Source organism: Phyllobates terribilis, unplaced genomic scaffold (assembly GCF_046119375.1).
Source record: "Phyllobates terribilis strain yellow unplaced genomic scaffold, ASM4611937v1 Scaffold_9__5_contigs__length_417890890, whole genome shotgun sequence".
NCBI lineage: Eukaryota > Metazoa > Chordata > Amphibia > Anura > Dendrobatidae > Phyllobates > Phyllobates terribilis.
This window is the reverse complement of record NW_027362769.1, coordinates 94,038,008-94,051,969: the sequence shown is the minus strand read 5'-3', so window position 1 is coordinate 94,051,969 and position 13,962 is coordinate 94,038,008. Positions and strand designations below refer to the sequence as shown.

The following is a 13,962-nucleotide window of genomic DNA, read 5'->3' as shown; positions in this document are numbered from 1 at the left end:
TGGCTGTGAAATTATCCTGTGTTCACTTTCTGCTTCACCACTCACCCCAATAAATGTTACTTCTATTGTTGTTCTGGCCCAATTTAGCAATTTTGATGACAGTATCTACTAAATATTTTCCATCAACAAAAGTATTGTGTTAAATTGCTTCTACACAAATACAATAAACATTTGTAGAAAAAATTATACATTTGTAGGGCAGTAGTTTAATGGACCAGATTAAAGTGTTGGTCTTAACAGGCATCTAATGAATAAATGTGTAAAACACCATGTATGAAGACTGGACTATTGTAAGACCTTTCAACAAGATTAAAGATTGGGTTATGACCTGCAGGAAAACAGTTTCTGACATTATTTATTCTCTTTATTGAACAACTAGTGTGTCCAATTAATACACACATGTCAAACTCTGGCCCGCAGGGTGATCATATTTGGCCCACAACACCAGAGCCACCACCCCTATGTGGGGCCATTATTCTGTATGGAGGACTATGTGGGGCCATTATTCTGTATGGAGGACTATGTGGAGCCCATTATTCTGTATTTCTGTATGGAGGACTATGTGGAGCCCATTATTCTGTATTTCTGTATGGAGGACTATGTGGGGCCCATTATTCTGTATGGAGGACTATGTGGGGCCCATTATTCTGTATGGAGGACTATGTGGGGCCCATTATACTGTATGGAGGACTATGTGGGCCCATTATTCTGTATTTCTGTATGGAGGACTATGTGGGGCCCATTATTCTGTATGGAGGACTATGTGGGGCACATTATTCTGTATGGAGGACTATGTGGGGCCCATTATACTGTATGGAGGACTATGTGGGCCCATTATACTGTATGGAGGACTACGTGGGGCCCATTATTCTGTATGGAGGACTATGTGGGGCCCATTATTTTGTATGGAGGACTATGTGGGGCCCATTATACTGTATGGAGGACTATGTGGGGCCCATTATACTGTATGGAGGACTATGTGGGGCCCATTATACTGTAAGGAGGACTATGTAGGGCCCATTATACTGTAAGGAGGACTATGTGGGGCCCATTATTCTGTATGGAGGACTATGTGGGGCCCATTATTCTGTATGGAGGACTATGTGGGGCCATTTTTTTGTATGGAGGACTATGTGGGGCACATTATATTGTATGGAAGACTATGTGGGACGTATTATTCTGTATGGAGGACTATGTGGGTCCCATTATACTGTATAGAGGACTATGTGGGGCCCATTATACTGTATGGAGGACTATGTGGGGCTCATTATACTGTATGGAGGACTATGTGGGGCTCATTTTACTGTATGGAGGACTATGTGGGGCCATTATACTCTTTGGAGGACTATGTGGAGCCCCTTATTCTGTATGGAGGATGTCAGGGATTCCTCAGAGATGACACCGGGGAGATCACACAATATCTCACCGCTGCCGTCACTCTGTCAGGATTTCGTCACTCTGTCAGGATTTCGTAGGGAGTATCGTTTGGCGATACTCCCTACGTAGGTATCGCCAAGCGACCAGTGAGCGTATGGAGTCACAACTTTGGATTCCAACGCATGGAATATGTGTTTACGCGCTTCGTATGGTCACTGTCAGCTTCACGATAGCCCGATTATTAATATTATTCGCTGCCACCACTGGCCCAATTTGAAATATAATACAGGCCTGGCCGGACGCCTGCGTTCTGGTAGCATATGGCTTTGGGGGAGGCAACAAAAGAAGTAGAACTATTACATTTTATATTTAATCCAAAAGGGAGGCAGTGTTTAAGAAAAATATACAAGATTTTATAAAGGAGACAATACAATACATATGCAGTTACACAAAATAATAAGGATTAAAGAAGAGACTTACTATAAGATCGCTGAGACGATTCAATATAGGTGGAGGACGGGCTCCCCGATTTGATTTGAACATTATCGAACGTGACCCGTTGCTTATAGTATCTATACCCCCTGGCAATGAGTACTTCTCCAACCTCGGCAAACTATTTTATGCTGAAGGCAAAGACCTGTCCACACCCCCTGTGCTGACATCACAGAGCTGGTCTCCAGCCTACAAATTTTTATTAAAAACGCTAACTTCTGCGATAACTTATCCCTGGTTGCTCGCAGAAGCTTGCAAGCGACGCCATTTTTTCCGTTATGAATTTGCCTTTCCGTAGAGACCACGCATGGCATAGCTGTGCTCTGCTATTTACCTACTTTTGCGCCACAGCCCCCTGGAGGGGATTACGGCTGTGGAACAATAAGCATATTGCTCCTTTGCTGACCCTGCCACTAAAAGTATAGGTCCCGTTATTTCACAATTATGGAACTTCACTTATTCCATATTTCATATCAGCTCCGGTCAGACTGGGGCTTCGGCCAAAACTCCCTTTGACGTCCCGGGAATCAAGCTTCAACAGTTACGTATAAATTGATCGCCAGCCTGTGTCTAATCACCCCCTGTTTCTGCCAGGGAGAAAGACCCTCGCATTTTAATAAGGTTGTAGCTTTACAAGTCACTTCTACTGTAGGTGATAATTTGCAGAGAGACAGATGCTGGACTGTCAGCTCTCCTATGACAAACGGGGAATAAGGGAGGGATGAGAGGGACTTCAGAAGGAGAAAGAATTCTTAATATCTATGACAGGGAGAACAAAAGATTTTACATTTTTCTATGACAGAGGACTATGTGGGGCCCATTATTCCGTATGGAGGACTGTGTGGGGCCCATTATCCTGGATACTGGTTGGCCCATGACTTTGTCCAAGTTTTTCATTTCAGCCCTCTGTTTGTTTTGAGTTTGACATCTTTGAATTAATAGATGCTTAAAGAGTACCTGTCACGTTGTTCATGCAGCCTGTGGACACCATGGTATAGAAATAAAAAAGAAACTGAGCAGAATGATATATAGGATTGTTGGAAAATATTCCAATGAAACAATGAAAAATGAAAAGCAATGAAAAAACAACGCAAAAACAATGAACATATTCACAGCAATGTTAAAACGACTTGCTGTGCAGATGCTCCATCTTCTTGAATGCCAAAAATTGCAACATTTTAGTGTAGTATTGAGTTGCACCAAAATTATTGCAACTTTTCAAAGCTTTTTATGCCAGAATACTTGCGTAAAAGCTTTGATGAATTGGGGCCATAGTGTAATCATTGAGTAGGACTGCCCACTAGTCCAGTGAGTCCCATGCATACAAACATCAGGGATATCAATAAATAACATCCAAAGTTTACTAAAACTTTTCCACCCAAAAATTTTTTTTGAACAAAAATGTGCAGTATTGTGCAAAACTGCTGATCCTTGTGAGGAGAAAGCCACCGTAAGTCTGTCTGCCCCAATGGTCATAGAATTTGTATTTTTAATGGAATAAAAGTTTAACCTGATTATTGGTGAGTACCTGCGTATTCTTGGACTTTATACTACATTCATTTATTCTCCATTCACTTGGATACATTCAATGGATATGTATAAGGACCTTATATACTGTACTATCAGGACATTGAGAAGTAAAGCGAAGAGCCCTTGGGCCTACTGGAAATTGTGAGAAAATGCCTTGCATTAATATAAAATGTGTAGCATACATGCTTGTACATTAAATTACCCAACAATAAATGTTTGGAATACAGCCCCATTTGAAGCAGAGTTTGGAGTCTATAGGGAGTATTGATATATGTGCACTAAGGTTTTTGAGGAATTTAAATAGGGAAGTGTCCATATCCTATATAAATGGAGTATGGGTCCTCAAAATATTTTTTTTTCTAGTTGGCCCAAGAAACCTTAATCCAACACTGGATCTGATTTGATGGTACTGCCGTCTTCAATTTTGATAGATAAAGCCTATTTTGCAATATTAACCTACCATGAGCTAAATCTGATCAAAAAACAGGATATTAATGTTAAATCTACATACCTGGTCTCATCGATGTAAACTGCTTCCAATACTGATGCTGCATATTCAATGTTATTCTTCAGGTCAGACACATTAATATCTCCTTTCTCAAGCTGCTTCACCAAACATCTTAATCTGAAAAAAAAAAGAAAGTAGAAAATACAGTCTGTTACTAAATATTATCCTCTATGATTAAGTGACACATTGTTAAAGGATAGAAATGGGGGACCCAAAGCAAAAATAAATATTAGCCTTCTTTTCAGGTTCTGTTTCACATTACCTCACTTGTGATTAAAGGGGTTGTCCACTACTCGGACAACCCCTTCTCAATCCCTATGTTTCCTCTTTGTAATAATAAAAATAATAATACTTATACTCACCTCCGGTGCCGACACCATTCCAACGGTGTCAACACTGGCTCCCGTGGATTGCATGACATTGTTATGTCATGCAATCGCTGCGGCTGATCAGTGGCTGCTTTACTTTTCCAGCCTTTGGATGAATCATATACACCCGGAGGAAGTGAGAGCAGCAGCTATTCAACTACTGCCGAGCGGTGGCAGTGATGCTTCTTCTGCTGCTAGTGGCTCCCACATTTTTAGCCATGGTATTTTTTTTTTCTCTTACACTATCTCGTCCATTGCCACTTTTTCTTTCCCCATATATTTTTCAGAACACTATAATTAACTTCTGAAATTTTTTTAACCCCAATTATTCTAAAATGACATAAAAGAAACTTTAGGTACATGTAGAGAAAGTCAAACATGGCAGCAGACCACAGTACATGTATGGAGTGTATGGCTGTTAAATTGGATTATTAAAACAGATGTGGAAAAACAAACATGCACAGTCAAATGTCTAAATTTTTTTTCATTTTCATTTTTTTTAACAAAATTCAACCACCTTCCCAAAAGTGACATAACAAGAAATGGTAGGTAGATACACATGCAAAAAGCCAGAACTGGCAATAGGACTCTGTATTAGTGTGGTGTGTGCAGGTGTAAAATTTGACTAGGAAAACAGATGGGCAAAAAAAAATAATTGTCTTATGCTTTAGGGCTTTCTTTTCCAATCTCTATTGCTGAACAGTGAGCTCTGATGTACTCTCACTATTCTAAATCACACTAGAATGGCTGCTGAATTCCCTGCCTCAGCTTTTTACAGGCTATGATAGTCCCAACTGAACGGGTGCGCTAAACCATGTAAAGTGATGGCTGCAAGGCGTTATTAGAAAGCCTGTATGGTCGCATCTGAGGTCATGTCAGCCTTCTGTGGCTGAAACAATCTTACGCAATGTATAAAATGTATAAAATCAAATCACAAAATGCTTGAGTTCACCAAGACTTGCGAATTTCCTGAAATTCAGCAAAAAATTTGATTTGCATTGAGTACATTTCTTCATGTTTAATGTCAACTACTATATAATGGAGGCATCCTTTAAGCCAACATCTAACCTTGTAATAGACCTTGCAAGATATAAGCCAAACTAGTCCCTACTATGGGTACCAAACACTACGCATCTTAACAAATTATTCTCATTTAGTTTAGAATCCATTATATGTTTAAGTTTCAGACTGCAATCTTCATTCCATAATTCATTATCAGAAAGAGATTTTCATCATTCAGAATATATAGTTTGCAGCCTGATATAAGTTGGCAATTTTTCTCTTGTGGTAGTGTCTCTCCAAATAATATAGATTTGATGTGATGTCTGCGTGTATCCAGAGTGCTACTGTCTTCACTTTTTTTCATATATTAGCACAGCTTCTATACTGTACCTATTTCCTTTTCCTATTCATATGTTTTCCTCCTTTTCTACAGCCTGTTTCCTCTTCCCTCCCTGAGTCTGCGCATGCTTCTCTTCCCTGTCCATATTGTGGAGGTCTGTGAGCAACCTCCTTCCTGCTGTTATCTCTAACACTGAAAGTGATAGTTGACAGATTTGTAACATTTTTGCAAAGCCCTCGTCTATATGAAGAACTTACAGACACTCTGCAGCAGCAAAATGGTGTAAAGTTTATTTTTGAATGAAAACTACTTAGAAAGTTGCTTAACTGCTTTTAGGAAACAAATGAACAATAAAATAAGATCTGAGAGGTACATAGCCTTCAATCTGTTCTTGTAATCTGAAGTATTGACTCTAATTCCTGCTGTGTGTGGTCCCCTGATGTCAATGCAGCATTGTTATCCACATCAGCCGATTCATTCATACATTACTCATCGGTGTTCTCCTGCCAGCTTCTGTGCCCATCACAGGACACGTACAACGGACATCTAAACAATATATTTATGTTCTTTAGCAGGAGATTCATTTATACCGCTGACAGCTCGGTGGAAATTCAGCCGTCTCTTATGTCACCTGATCAATTGCTGCAGACTGCTCTGTGCCCTTTTTACAGTGACTTATCTGCTCTTTTCCTTTCCAGACACCGCTGAGCTGAGTTGTGTTTCATTAATAAAAATAATTCAGAATAAAATCAATTCTGCTTGTAAAGAAACCATATAATTTAAAGGTGTTGTAGGAGAATAAAAAAGTCTGTATTTTACCCAAACAGCATTGCTCTTATCCATGGTATGTGTCTGGTACTACAGTTCCATACAAACGTGACTTTACCATCAATCTCTCTCAGTATGTACCAATTACAGATAAGTGAATGCAGCCCGAGACCTGATTTATCTGAACATCTGTAAACCTTTAGTTCTATTACACCAAATATAGATCATCATAACACTCTATAGTCATCTATGTTTGATAAGACCTTAAAATGTGACAGCCTTGGGAAATAGAAGCTATTCGATCTGCTCATGATTTTGTGGCATCTATACATAATTAGATTTTTCAAGGTCGAGCTATCTTCCTTAAAGATGGGTTTACATCACCCTATTTGCGGCACTTAAAGGGGTTTTCCCACGAGCAAAGTAAATTTTCATCAATAGATCTTGGAATAATAATAATAATTTCCACAATTAAGTGATTAAATAAAATATTCCTGTGCTGAGATAATCCTATAAATGTGCCCCTGCTGTGTACTGTGTAATGGCTGTGTCTCATTGTGCAGGAACATGGTCTGATCATACCACATCTCCTGGGCAGGGGGGGAGGAAGCAAAAAAGTGTACAGACATTACAGCAGGAGATCACAAATAATTCTTTCTTTGATGTAAAACATTTTTTATAAACAGGCAGGGAAATGTTTTACCTCACAAAACGAATCAGCTGCGATCCTGTGCTGTCCTGCCTGTATACTCTTTTGCTTCCTCCCCTGCCCAGGAGATATGGTATGATCAGACCATGTTCCTGCACAGTCAGACACGACCATTACACAGTACACAGCAGGGGCACATTTATAAGATTATCTCAGCACAGGAACATTATATTTAATCACATCCAATTGTGGAAATTATAATTATTCCAAGATTTATTGATTAAAATCAATTTTAAAATTAACTTTGTTAGTGGGAAAACACCGTTAAGTAGCTGATCGGCGGTCGTTTAATGGCCTGGTTAGACAGGCAGACCTCATTTAAGATGCGCACAGAAAAATCAGTAATAAATCATTCTGTGCTCAGGTCAGGTCATATTTACAAACAGGACAAAGTGCTGCCGAGAATATTGACCTTTTAAGAAAACCAAAAGATACTTTCATCTGGCGAATAAGAATTTTACTTGTTCGTTCTGTGATTGGCAGCCTGTTCCTAGGAATGCTCTTTTTCCGATAATCATTCAGTGCAAATGCACCTTAAAACAGTAGCACAAGATTATCACCTGTCTGTGATTAAATGAACAGATAAGTTTGTCTATATCATAAGAAGAAATTGGTAGATAATAAGAAAAATCACTATATGGAGAGCTGTTCTTTGTCATATACTAGACATTACACATTTAAATATCATACTTTTTTCTAAATACCATTATTTAGCAAAAAGGTATGCTTTATCTAGTGCACTCTGTCAGGACATCATTGTGCAACCCGTCCTAGATTTCAGAGAGCATGCAGTAGGACAGGTTGAGTGAAGAACATCTGCTTGAAATAGAGGTCATGTCAGAGCACTGTCCTGTCAGGCATCGTAAACACACTATCCTATGTTGTGTCAACCTTACAGGACACTGAGAGAAGGGGACTAAAGGAGAAAATAAACACCTTTCTTTAGCTGACTGAGAATGCACATGTGGCACCCCAGGGGTCTGGTGCCACAGTAATAGAAATACTATGTCTGAGAGCAAGTGGGAGGTTTCTCTGGTCAGGAGCCCTAAGCATGCAACACTGCCCACCCAGATCTGGGAGGGGAGGAATCTGCCCTTATAAACTGGGTCTGGGGCGGAATTAAGTCAGTCAGAGCTTGGAGAGGGAAAGATACAGCAGGAGCTCTGTAGGAGCAGGAGTGAGAGCCAGAGGCTGGAAGCTAGATAGCTCGCCTTGGCTGAAGACACTAAACCCGGACACGGAGTCCGAGGCTGTGGGGACATCCAGGTCCAGCAGCAGAATCCAACCGGCAGGGGATTCCAGGTCCTCTGGCCTTAGAAGCCCGGAGGCACGGTCACAAGCAAGGGACCAGCACCGCCGTCGTGGAGCGGAGGCTTTCAGAAGGCCCCAAGTCACCGGCCATACGGGTGAGCACCACACGGTATACTCAGGGACGTGGGCTACTTCTACCCGCATAGAGCAAGGTAGCCAGGAAAGAGTGCAGATAGACGGGGAGGCCTACAACTCCACCTGGCCAGGGGGAGATCCTGCTTGCTCACAGACTGACCAGGCCTCTACTGCTAACCAGTACTCCCGGGAGGGTCTGCTTTATACTATCAGTAAAGACCCTGAACTGCACAGATTTTACGGGTGCAAACAACGGGCACATCAAAGTATAAGAGACTATGCTCTAAACCTACAAGAGGTCCTGAGAGCCATTAAGCAGGCAGACCCTGACAGCGTGGGGAATGAAGACAAGCTGTTGACCGAACAATTTATTGAGGGTCTACTGTGCAATGCCCACCGAACCCAGTTGCGGGCAATGGCCTTACAGGACCCTGACCTGGACTTTGCACAGTTCAAGGACAGAGCCATCTGGGTGCTCCGAGAACCGGCACCAGGTGGCGCTGTGACCCACAGGCGCCCTGCTATCACTTATCACCAGGACGCGGCGCCCTTGTCTGCAGGGCCTGTGGGAGCTGATGCGCAGGCTTTGAACAATAACCCGGCTACAGACCTGCACCATCAGGTCCAAGAGCTGACTAAGAGCGTTGCCGCGCTAACCAGAACTGTGCAGTCTTTACAGGTCTCTTCTCCAGGAAAGATCCAGCTGGCATTCGGACCGGAGGACGTCCCGTGGCGCTGACTGAGGAGGACCCCACCGGCCAGAGGGAGACCCAGCGACAGGTACAACGAGGACTGACGACCCATCTGCCGCCGCTGCAATCAACCCGGACATATGGCAAGGTACTGTCATTTAAACGGGCACAACCTGGGGTAGAGGGCCAACCCTCAGGCATAAGATCATCAGGCCCATCGAACTGGCGTGATAAATACGTAGGGGGACGTCTGGTCTTGCCTGTGGTACTGGATGGCATTCCTATGAGTGCCCTACTAGACACTGGGTCACAGGTGACTTCCATCCCGTACGTGCTCTTCAAGCGGTACTGGAATGACTCGGACATAACCCGCTACCCAGATGACGACCTGAGCATTATCGCCAGCAATGGTCAGCCCGTGCCACAGATAGGATTTAAAGAGGTGACCATCAAGGTCGGTAAGGTTGAACTGCCGGCACAAGGACTGATCATTGTGGACATTGACCGTCGCGAGAGTCACCCAAAAATAACCCTAGGTACTAACGTAATTGAAAACTGTCTTGCAGAGGTGATTCTTATTTTGCAGCAGGTTGCCAAGAACGCCAGTTCCAGCCAGTAGCGTGTGCTCCAAAAAGAGATCCGGGCACTGATGAAGCGGCAACAAGTGGAACTATCTGGTGGTGAGATAGGTAGCGTGAGAATGTGTGACCCGTTCCCTATTGCCATGCCCCCAAAAAGTGAGATGATGATTTGGTGCCGGGCAGCTATTGGTCTAAGAGGTAGAGACTACCAAGCAATAGTAGAACCCGTCTACTCAGACAGTAGGCCCACCATTTTGACAGCACGTGGGGTGGTCGATGTACGTCATGGGAGGGTGCCCGTCCGCATCATAAATATTGGGGAGAGAGAAGTATACCTGCCCCGGTATGCCACGCTAGCCAAATTGTTCACCATAAACCAGAACTCTGTACAGGCCGTGGAACCCTTGCCTCCATCTCAACCAGAGGAAGGTAACGGCTCTAAGAAACCAATGGAGGACTGGTGTCAGCAACTGCATTTGGGTACTGACTCCACTCCCTCACACCAAAAACAGGGAGTCTACCGGGTGGTTCAGGAGTACGAGAGAGTGTTTAGCAAACACCCGCTAGACTTTGGGCGAGTAAAGGGGGTAGAACATCACATCCCAACGGGAGACCATCCTCCCATAAAGGAGAGATACCGACCCGTACCCCCTGCACACTATCAGCATGCCAAGGGGATGTTAAAGGACATGAAGGAGGCTGGGGTAATTAGGGACAGCTGTAGCCCCTGGGCAGCTCCACTAGTCTTAGTGAAAAAGAAAGACAACACCATGAGAATGTGTGTAGACTACAGGAAGGTCAACCGTATCACACACAAAGATGCGTACCCGTTACCAAGGATAGAAGAGTCCTTAGCTGCATTAAAATCTGCTAACTTCTTCTCTACTTTGGATCTCACTAGCGGGTACTGGCAGGTTCCTGTAGCAGAGGCGGACCGGGAGAAGACCGCATTCACCACCCCGATGGGACTCAGCGAATTTAACTGTATGCCGTTCGGGCTCTGCAATGCACCAGGAACCTTCCAACGGTTGATGGAATGCTGTCTGGGACACTGGAATTTCGAGACGGTCCTGTTATACCTGGACGATGTCAACGTTTATTCCAAGACTTACGAGGACCACCTGAAACACCTGGCAGAAGTGTTTGACGCCCTGGCAAGCTACGGCCTAAAGGTGAAACCCTCCAAGTGTCATCTCCTGAAACCAAAGGTGCAATACCTGGGACACGTGGTGAGTGCTGACGGAGTGGCTCCCGACCCTGATAAGATCACCGTGATTAAAGACTGGCCAAGACCCTCCAGCATAAAGGAAGTGCGGCAGTTCCTCGGGTTGGTAGGCTACTACAGAAGATTCATTCCCGGTTTCACCAAAATGGCAGCCCCTATGCAGGACCTCCTGATAGGTCAATCTCGGAAAGCTAAAAACCAGAAGCCGCCCTTCAGGTGGGAAAAGCTGGAAGAGGAGTCCTTCTGCCAGCTGAAGATGGCCCTCACAGGGGATGAAATCCTGGCGTACCCTGATTACAGCCAGCCCTTTATCCTCCACACGGACGCAAGCAACATCGGGCTAGGAGCCGTACTGTCCCAGATCCAGCAGGGGAAAGATCGGGTAATCGCTTACGCCAGCCGAAAGCTACGGCCCACGGAGAGGAACCCTGAGAATTATAGCTCATTCAAGCTGGAGTTCCTGGCAGTGGTGTGGGCAGTGACCGAACGTTTCAAGCATTACCTTGCCTCTTCCAAGTTCACCGTGTACACGGATAACAACCCGTTGACACACCTGGACACTGCAAGGCTCGGTGTCCTGGAGCAGAGATGGATGGCCCGCCTGTCCAACTATGAATTCACCATCAAATACCGGGCGGGACGCTCAAATGCCAACGCGGATGCCCTGTCTAGAATGCCAAACTTACCGGACGTAGGGGAAAATCCAGAAGATCTGGAAGAAGTCGAGCTCCTTGCGTTCCATCGTCAAGGGATTACCCTGTATTCCCACCGTGTGAAGGACAGGCGCTCTGTGACGTTCAATCCCTTGCCCCACTACAGCTGGGCGGAAACGCAAGACAGTGATCCCGCAGTCCGTCTGGTGAAGGAAATGCTGACACAGGCCAATGCCCGTCTTGACCCAAACGCTCCGGAGGAGACCAAGCAACTGTGGAAGGAGAAAAGTAAGCTGTTCCTCTACAGGGAGAAGCTGTGCCGAAGAATGGTTAACTCTCGAACACATGAGTTGACCTGGCAGGGAGTGGTCCCAAGACGAGACACGGCTATGGTTCTGGAGGCATACCACAACGGAGCAGGACATTTTGGATGGAAGAAGCTGGAGTACTTGTTGCGTGAACGGTTCTACTGGGTAGGCATGAGAGGAGCCATCGAGAGGTGGTGCAGAGACTGTGGCCCGTGCAACCTAAGAAGAAAGGACCGTGCCAGCCAGAAGACTCCCCTGCAGCCCATCATCACCAGACAGCCACTGGAACTGGTAGCCCTGGACCATGTGAAACTGGCTCCGAGCAGATCTGGGTATGTCTACGCCCTCACAATCGTAGATCACTACTCCCGGTTCCTGGTGGTGGTTCCCGTCAAGGACTTAACGGCTCAAACAGCAGCTAGAGCCTTCCAGCAGCACTTCTGCCATCCACACGGGTACCCGGAGCAAGTGTTGACAGACCAAGGACCAGCCTTCGAAGCAGAGGTCTTCCAGGAGTTCTGCAACCTGTATGGCTGCAAGAAGATAAGAACAACGCCCTATCACCCGCAGACAAACGGACTCTGCGAAAAGATGAACCAGGTGGTGATAGATCTGCTAAAAACATTGCCCCTGGAAGAACGCAGCCTGTGGCCTGAGAAACTGCCCGATCTGGTGGACCTGTACAACCACATCCCGGTAGGTTCCACCAACTGTACCCCGGCTTACCTAATGAGAGCAAGACCTGGTAAGCTGCCTATTGACCTGGATATGGGAGTCCTGACACCTGAGGACACCTCGCCAGAGGCAGACTGGGATACAGAACGGCAGCAGCAGTACCGGAAAGTACAGGAGAGTGTCGAGCGAAGTCTCTGTCAGTCAAGAGAAAGGCAGGAGAGGACTTATAACCAACATGCTCCCGCTGTTCCCCTGGTACCTGGAGAGCAGGTCTTGAAAAGAAAAAGGCGGCTCCATAAGTTGGACGACCAGTGGGAAAAGGACCCGTACACCGTACTGCCCTCAAGCCACAATAATTCAAAGGTGTACGTCATCTGCAAGGATGGAGGAGAGACCACGGCCACTGTCTCCAGAGACCACCTGAAAAAGTGCCCCGAGAAGTTGCAAAGCACGGATGAAGATCAGGAAGACCCTCAACCCGTAGAGGAAAAGGAGGAAATGATCAGCACCGTACTCGGAGACTTTCCCCGGTCCTGGACACAAGTAAACAACGCTATCGTGGTGCCCGTCCTCACCTTTCTCCAGCCAGCCCCTCAAGTGCCTACAGAAGACCAGGTAGAGCTGGAAGAGCAGCCGGCCCAGGAGGCAGAAGAGTCCACACCAGCAGCGCAGGAGGATCAACCCTCTGCTAGTAGTGAGCCTGCCGTGCCCCTAGTGAGCCAAAGAGTGCGCAGACAGCTGCCCAGCTTACCCATAACACCTCCTACACCCTGTAGTGCAGGACCAGTTAGTGAGCTCCGTAGGTCCACTAGAGTAACTAGAGGTCAGATGCCCGCTCGCTGGAAAATATAAAGTAATGCACTGTAAATTTACCTGTTTATTGAGAAATGTTGATGGTTTTTGTTGTTGCCTGTTATTAATTATGTTTCTCAGTTACCCTGCAGATTTATTTGGACTAACAGGTTATGGACGCTGGATAACCGGAACAATCTTGTAGATAGTTGCACACTGTGCCTCTTGCGAAGACGGCTGCGGAAGAGAAAACCTGTCTGGCGTGGCCTCCTTGCGGCCCAAAGTAGCTAGCTTCAGCCTTGCAGCCACGCCCAAGGCCAACGCAAGGGGTTTGCTTTGGAAAGGTCCTCTACTTCGCTTAAAGCTTCACCTTGGGTGATATGGACACCCGGTTGCGGACACGCCGTGACCTTTAAAGAACTAAAGCTTCTTGTAAATATGTTATTGTATTATCGTTTATACCCTTGTATTTATGTTTCTTTAAAAATGTGTTTAGTCCCGGAGTACTAAAATTTACTAGGGGGGAATGTGTCACCCCAGGGGTCTGGTTGCCACA

At 45.2% G+C, this 13,962-nt stretch overlaps 1 protein-coding gene across 3 annotated transcripts in view; it reads right to left on the bottom strand.

The window, feature by feature from the left end:
* The window catches only part of PDE1A (phosphodiesterase 1A), a 550,086-nt gene that overhangs the window by 107,477 nt on the left and 428,647 nt on the right, over positions 1-13,962 (bottom strand). For all 3 annotated transcript variants that reach the window (XM_073646788.1, XM_073646789.1, XM_073646791.1), the window contains exon 2: positions 3,911-4,024. In XM_073646788.1, the coding sequence (XP_073502889.1) occupies positions 3,911-4,024 (114 nt within the window). The remainder of the gene's footprint in view (positions 1-3,910; positions 4,025-13,962) is intronic.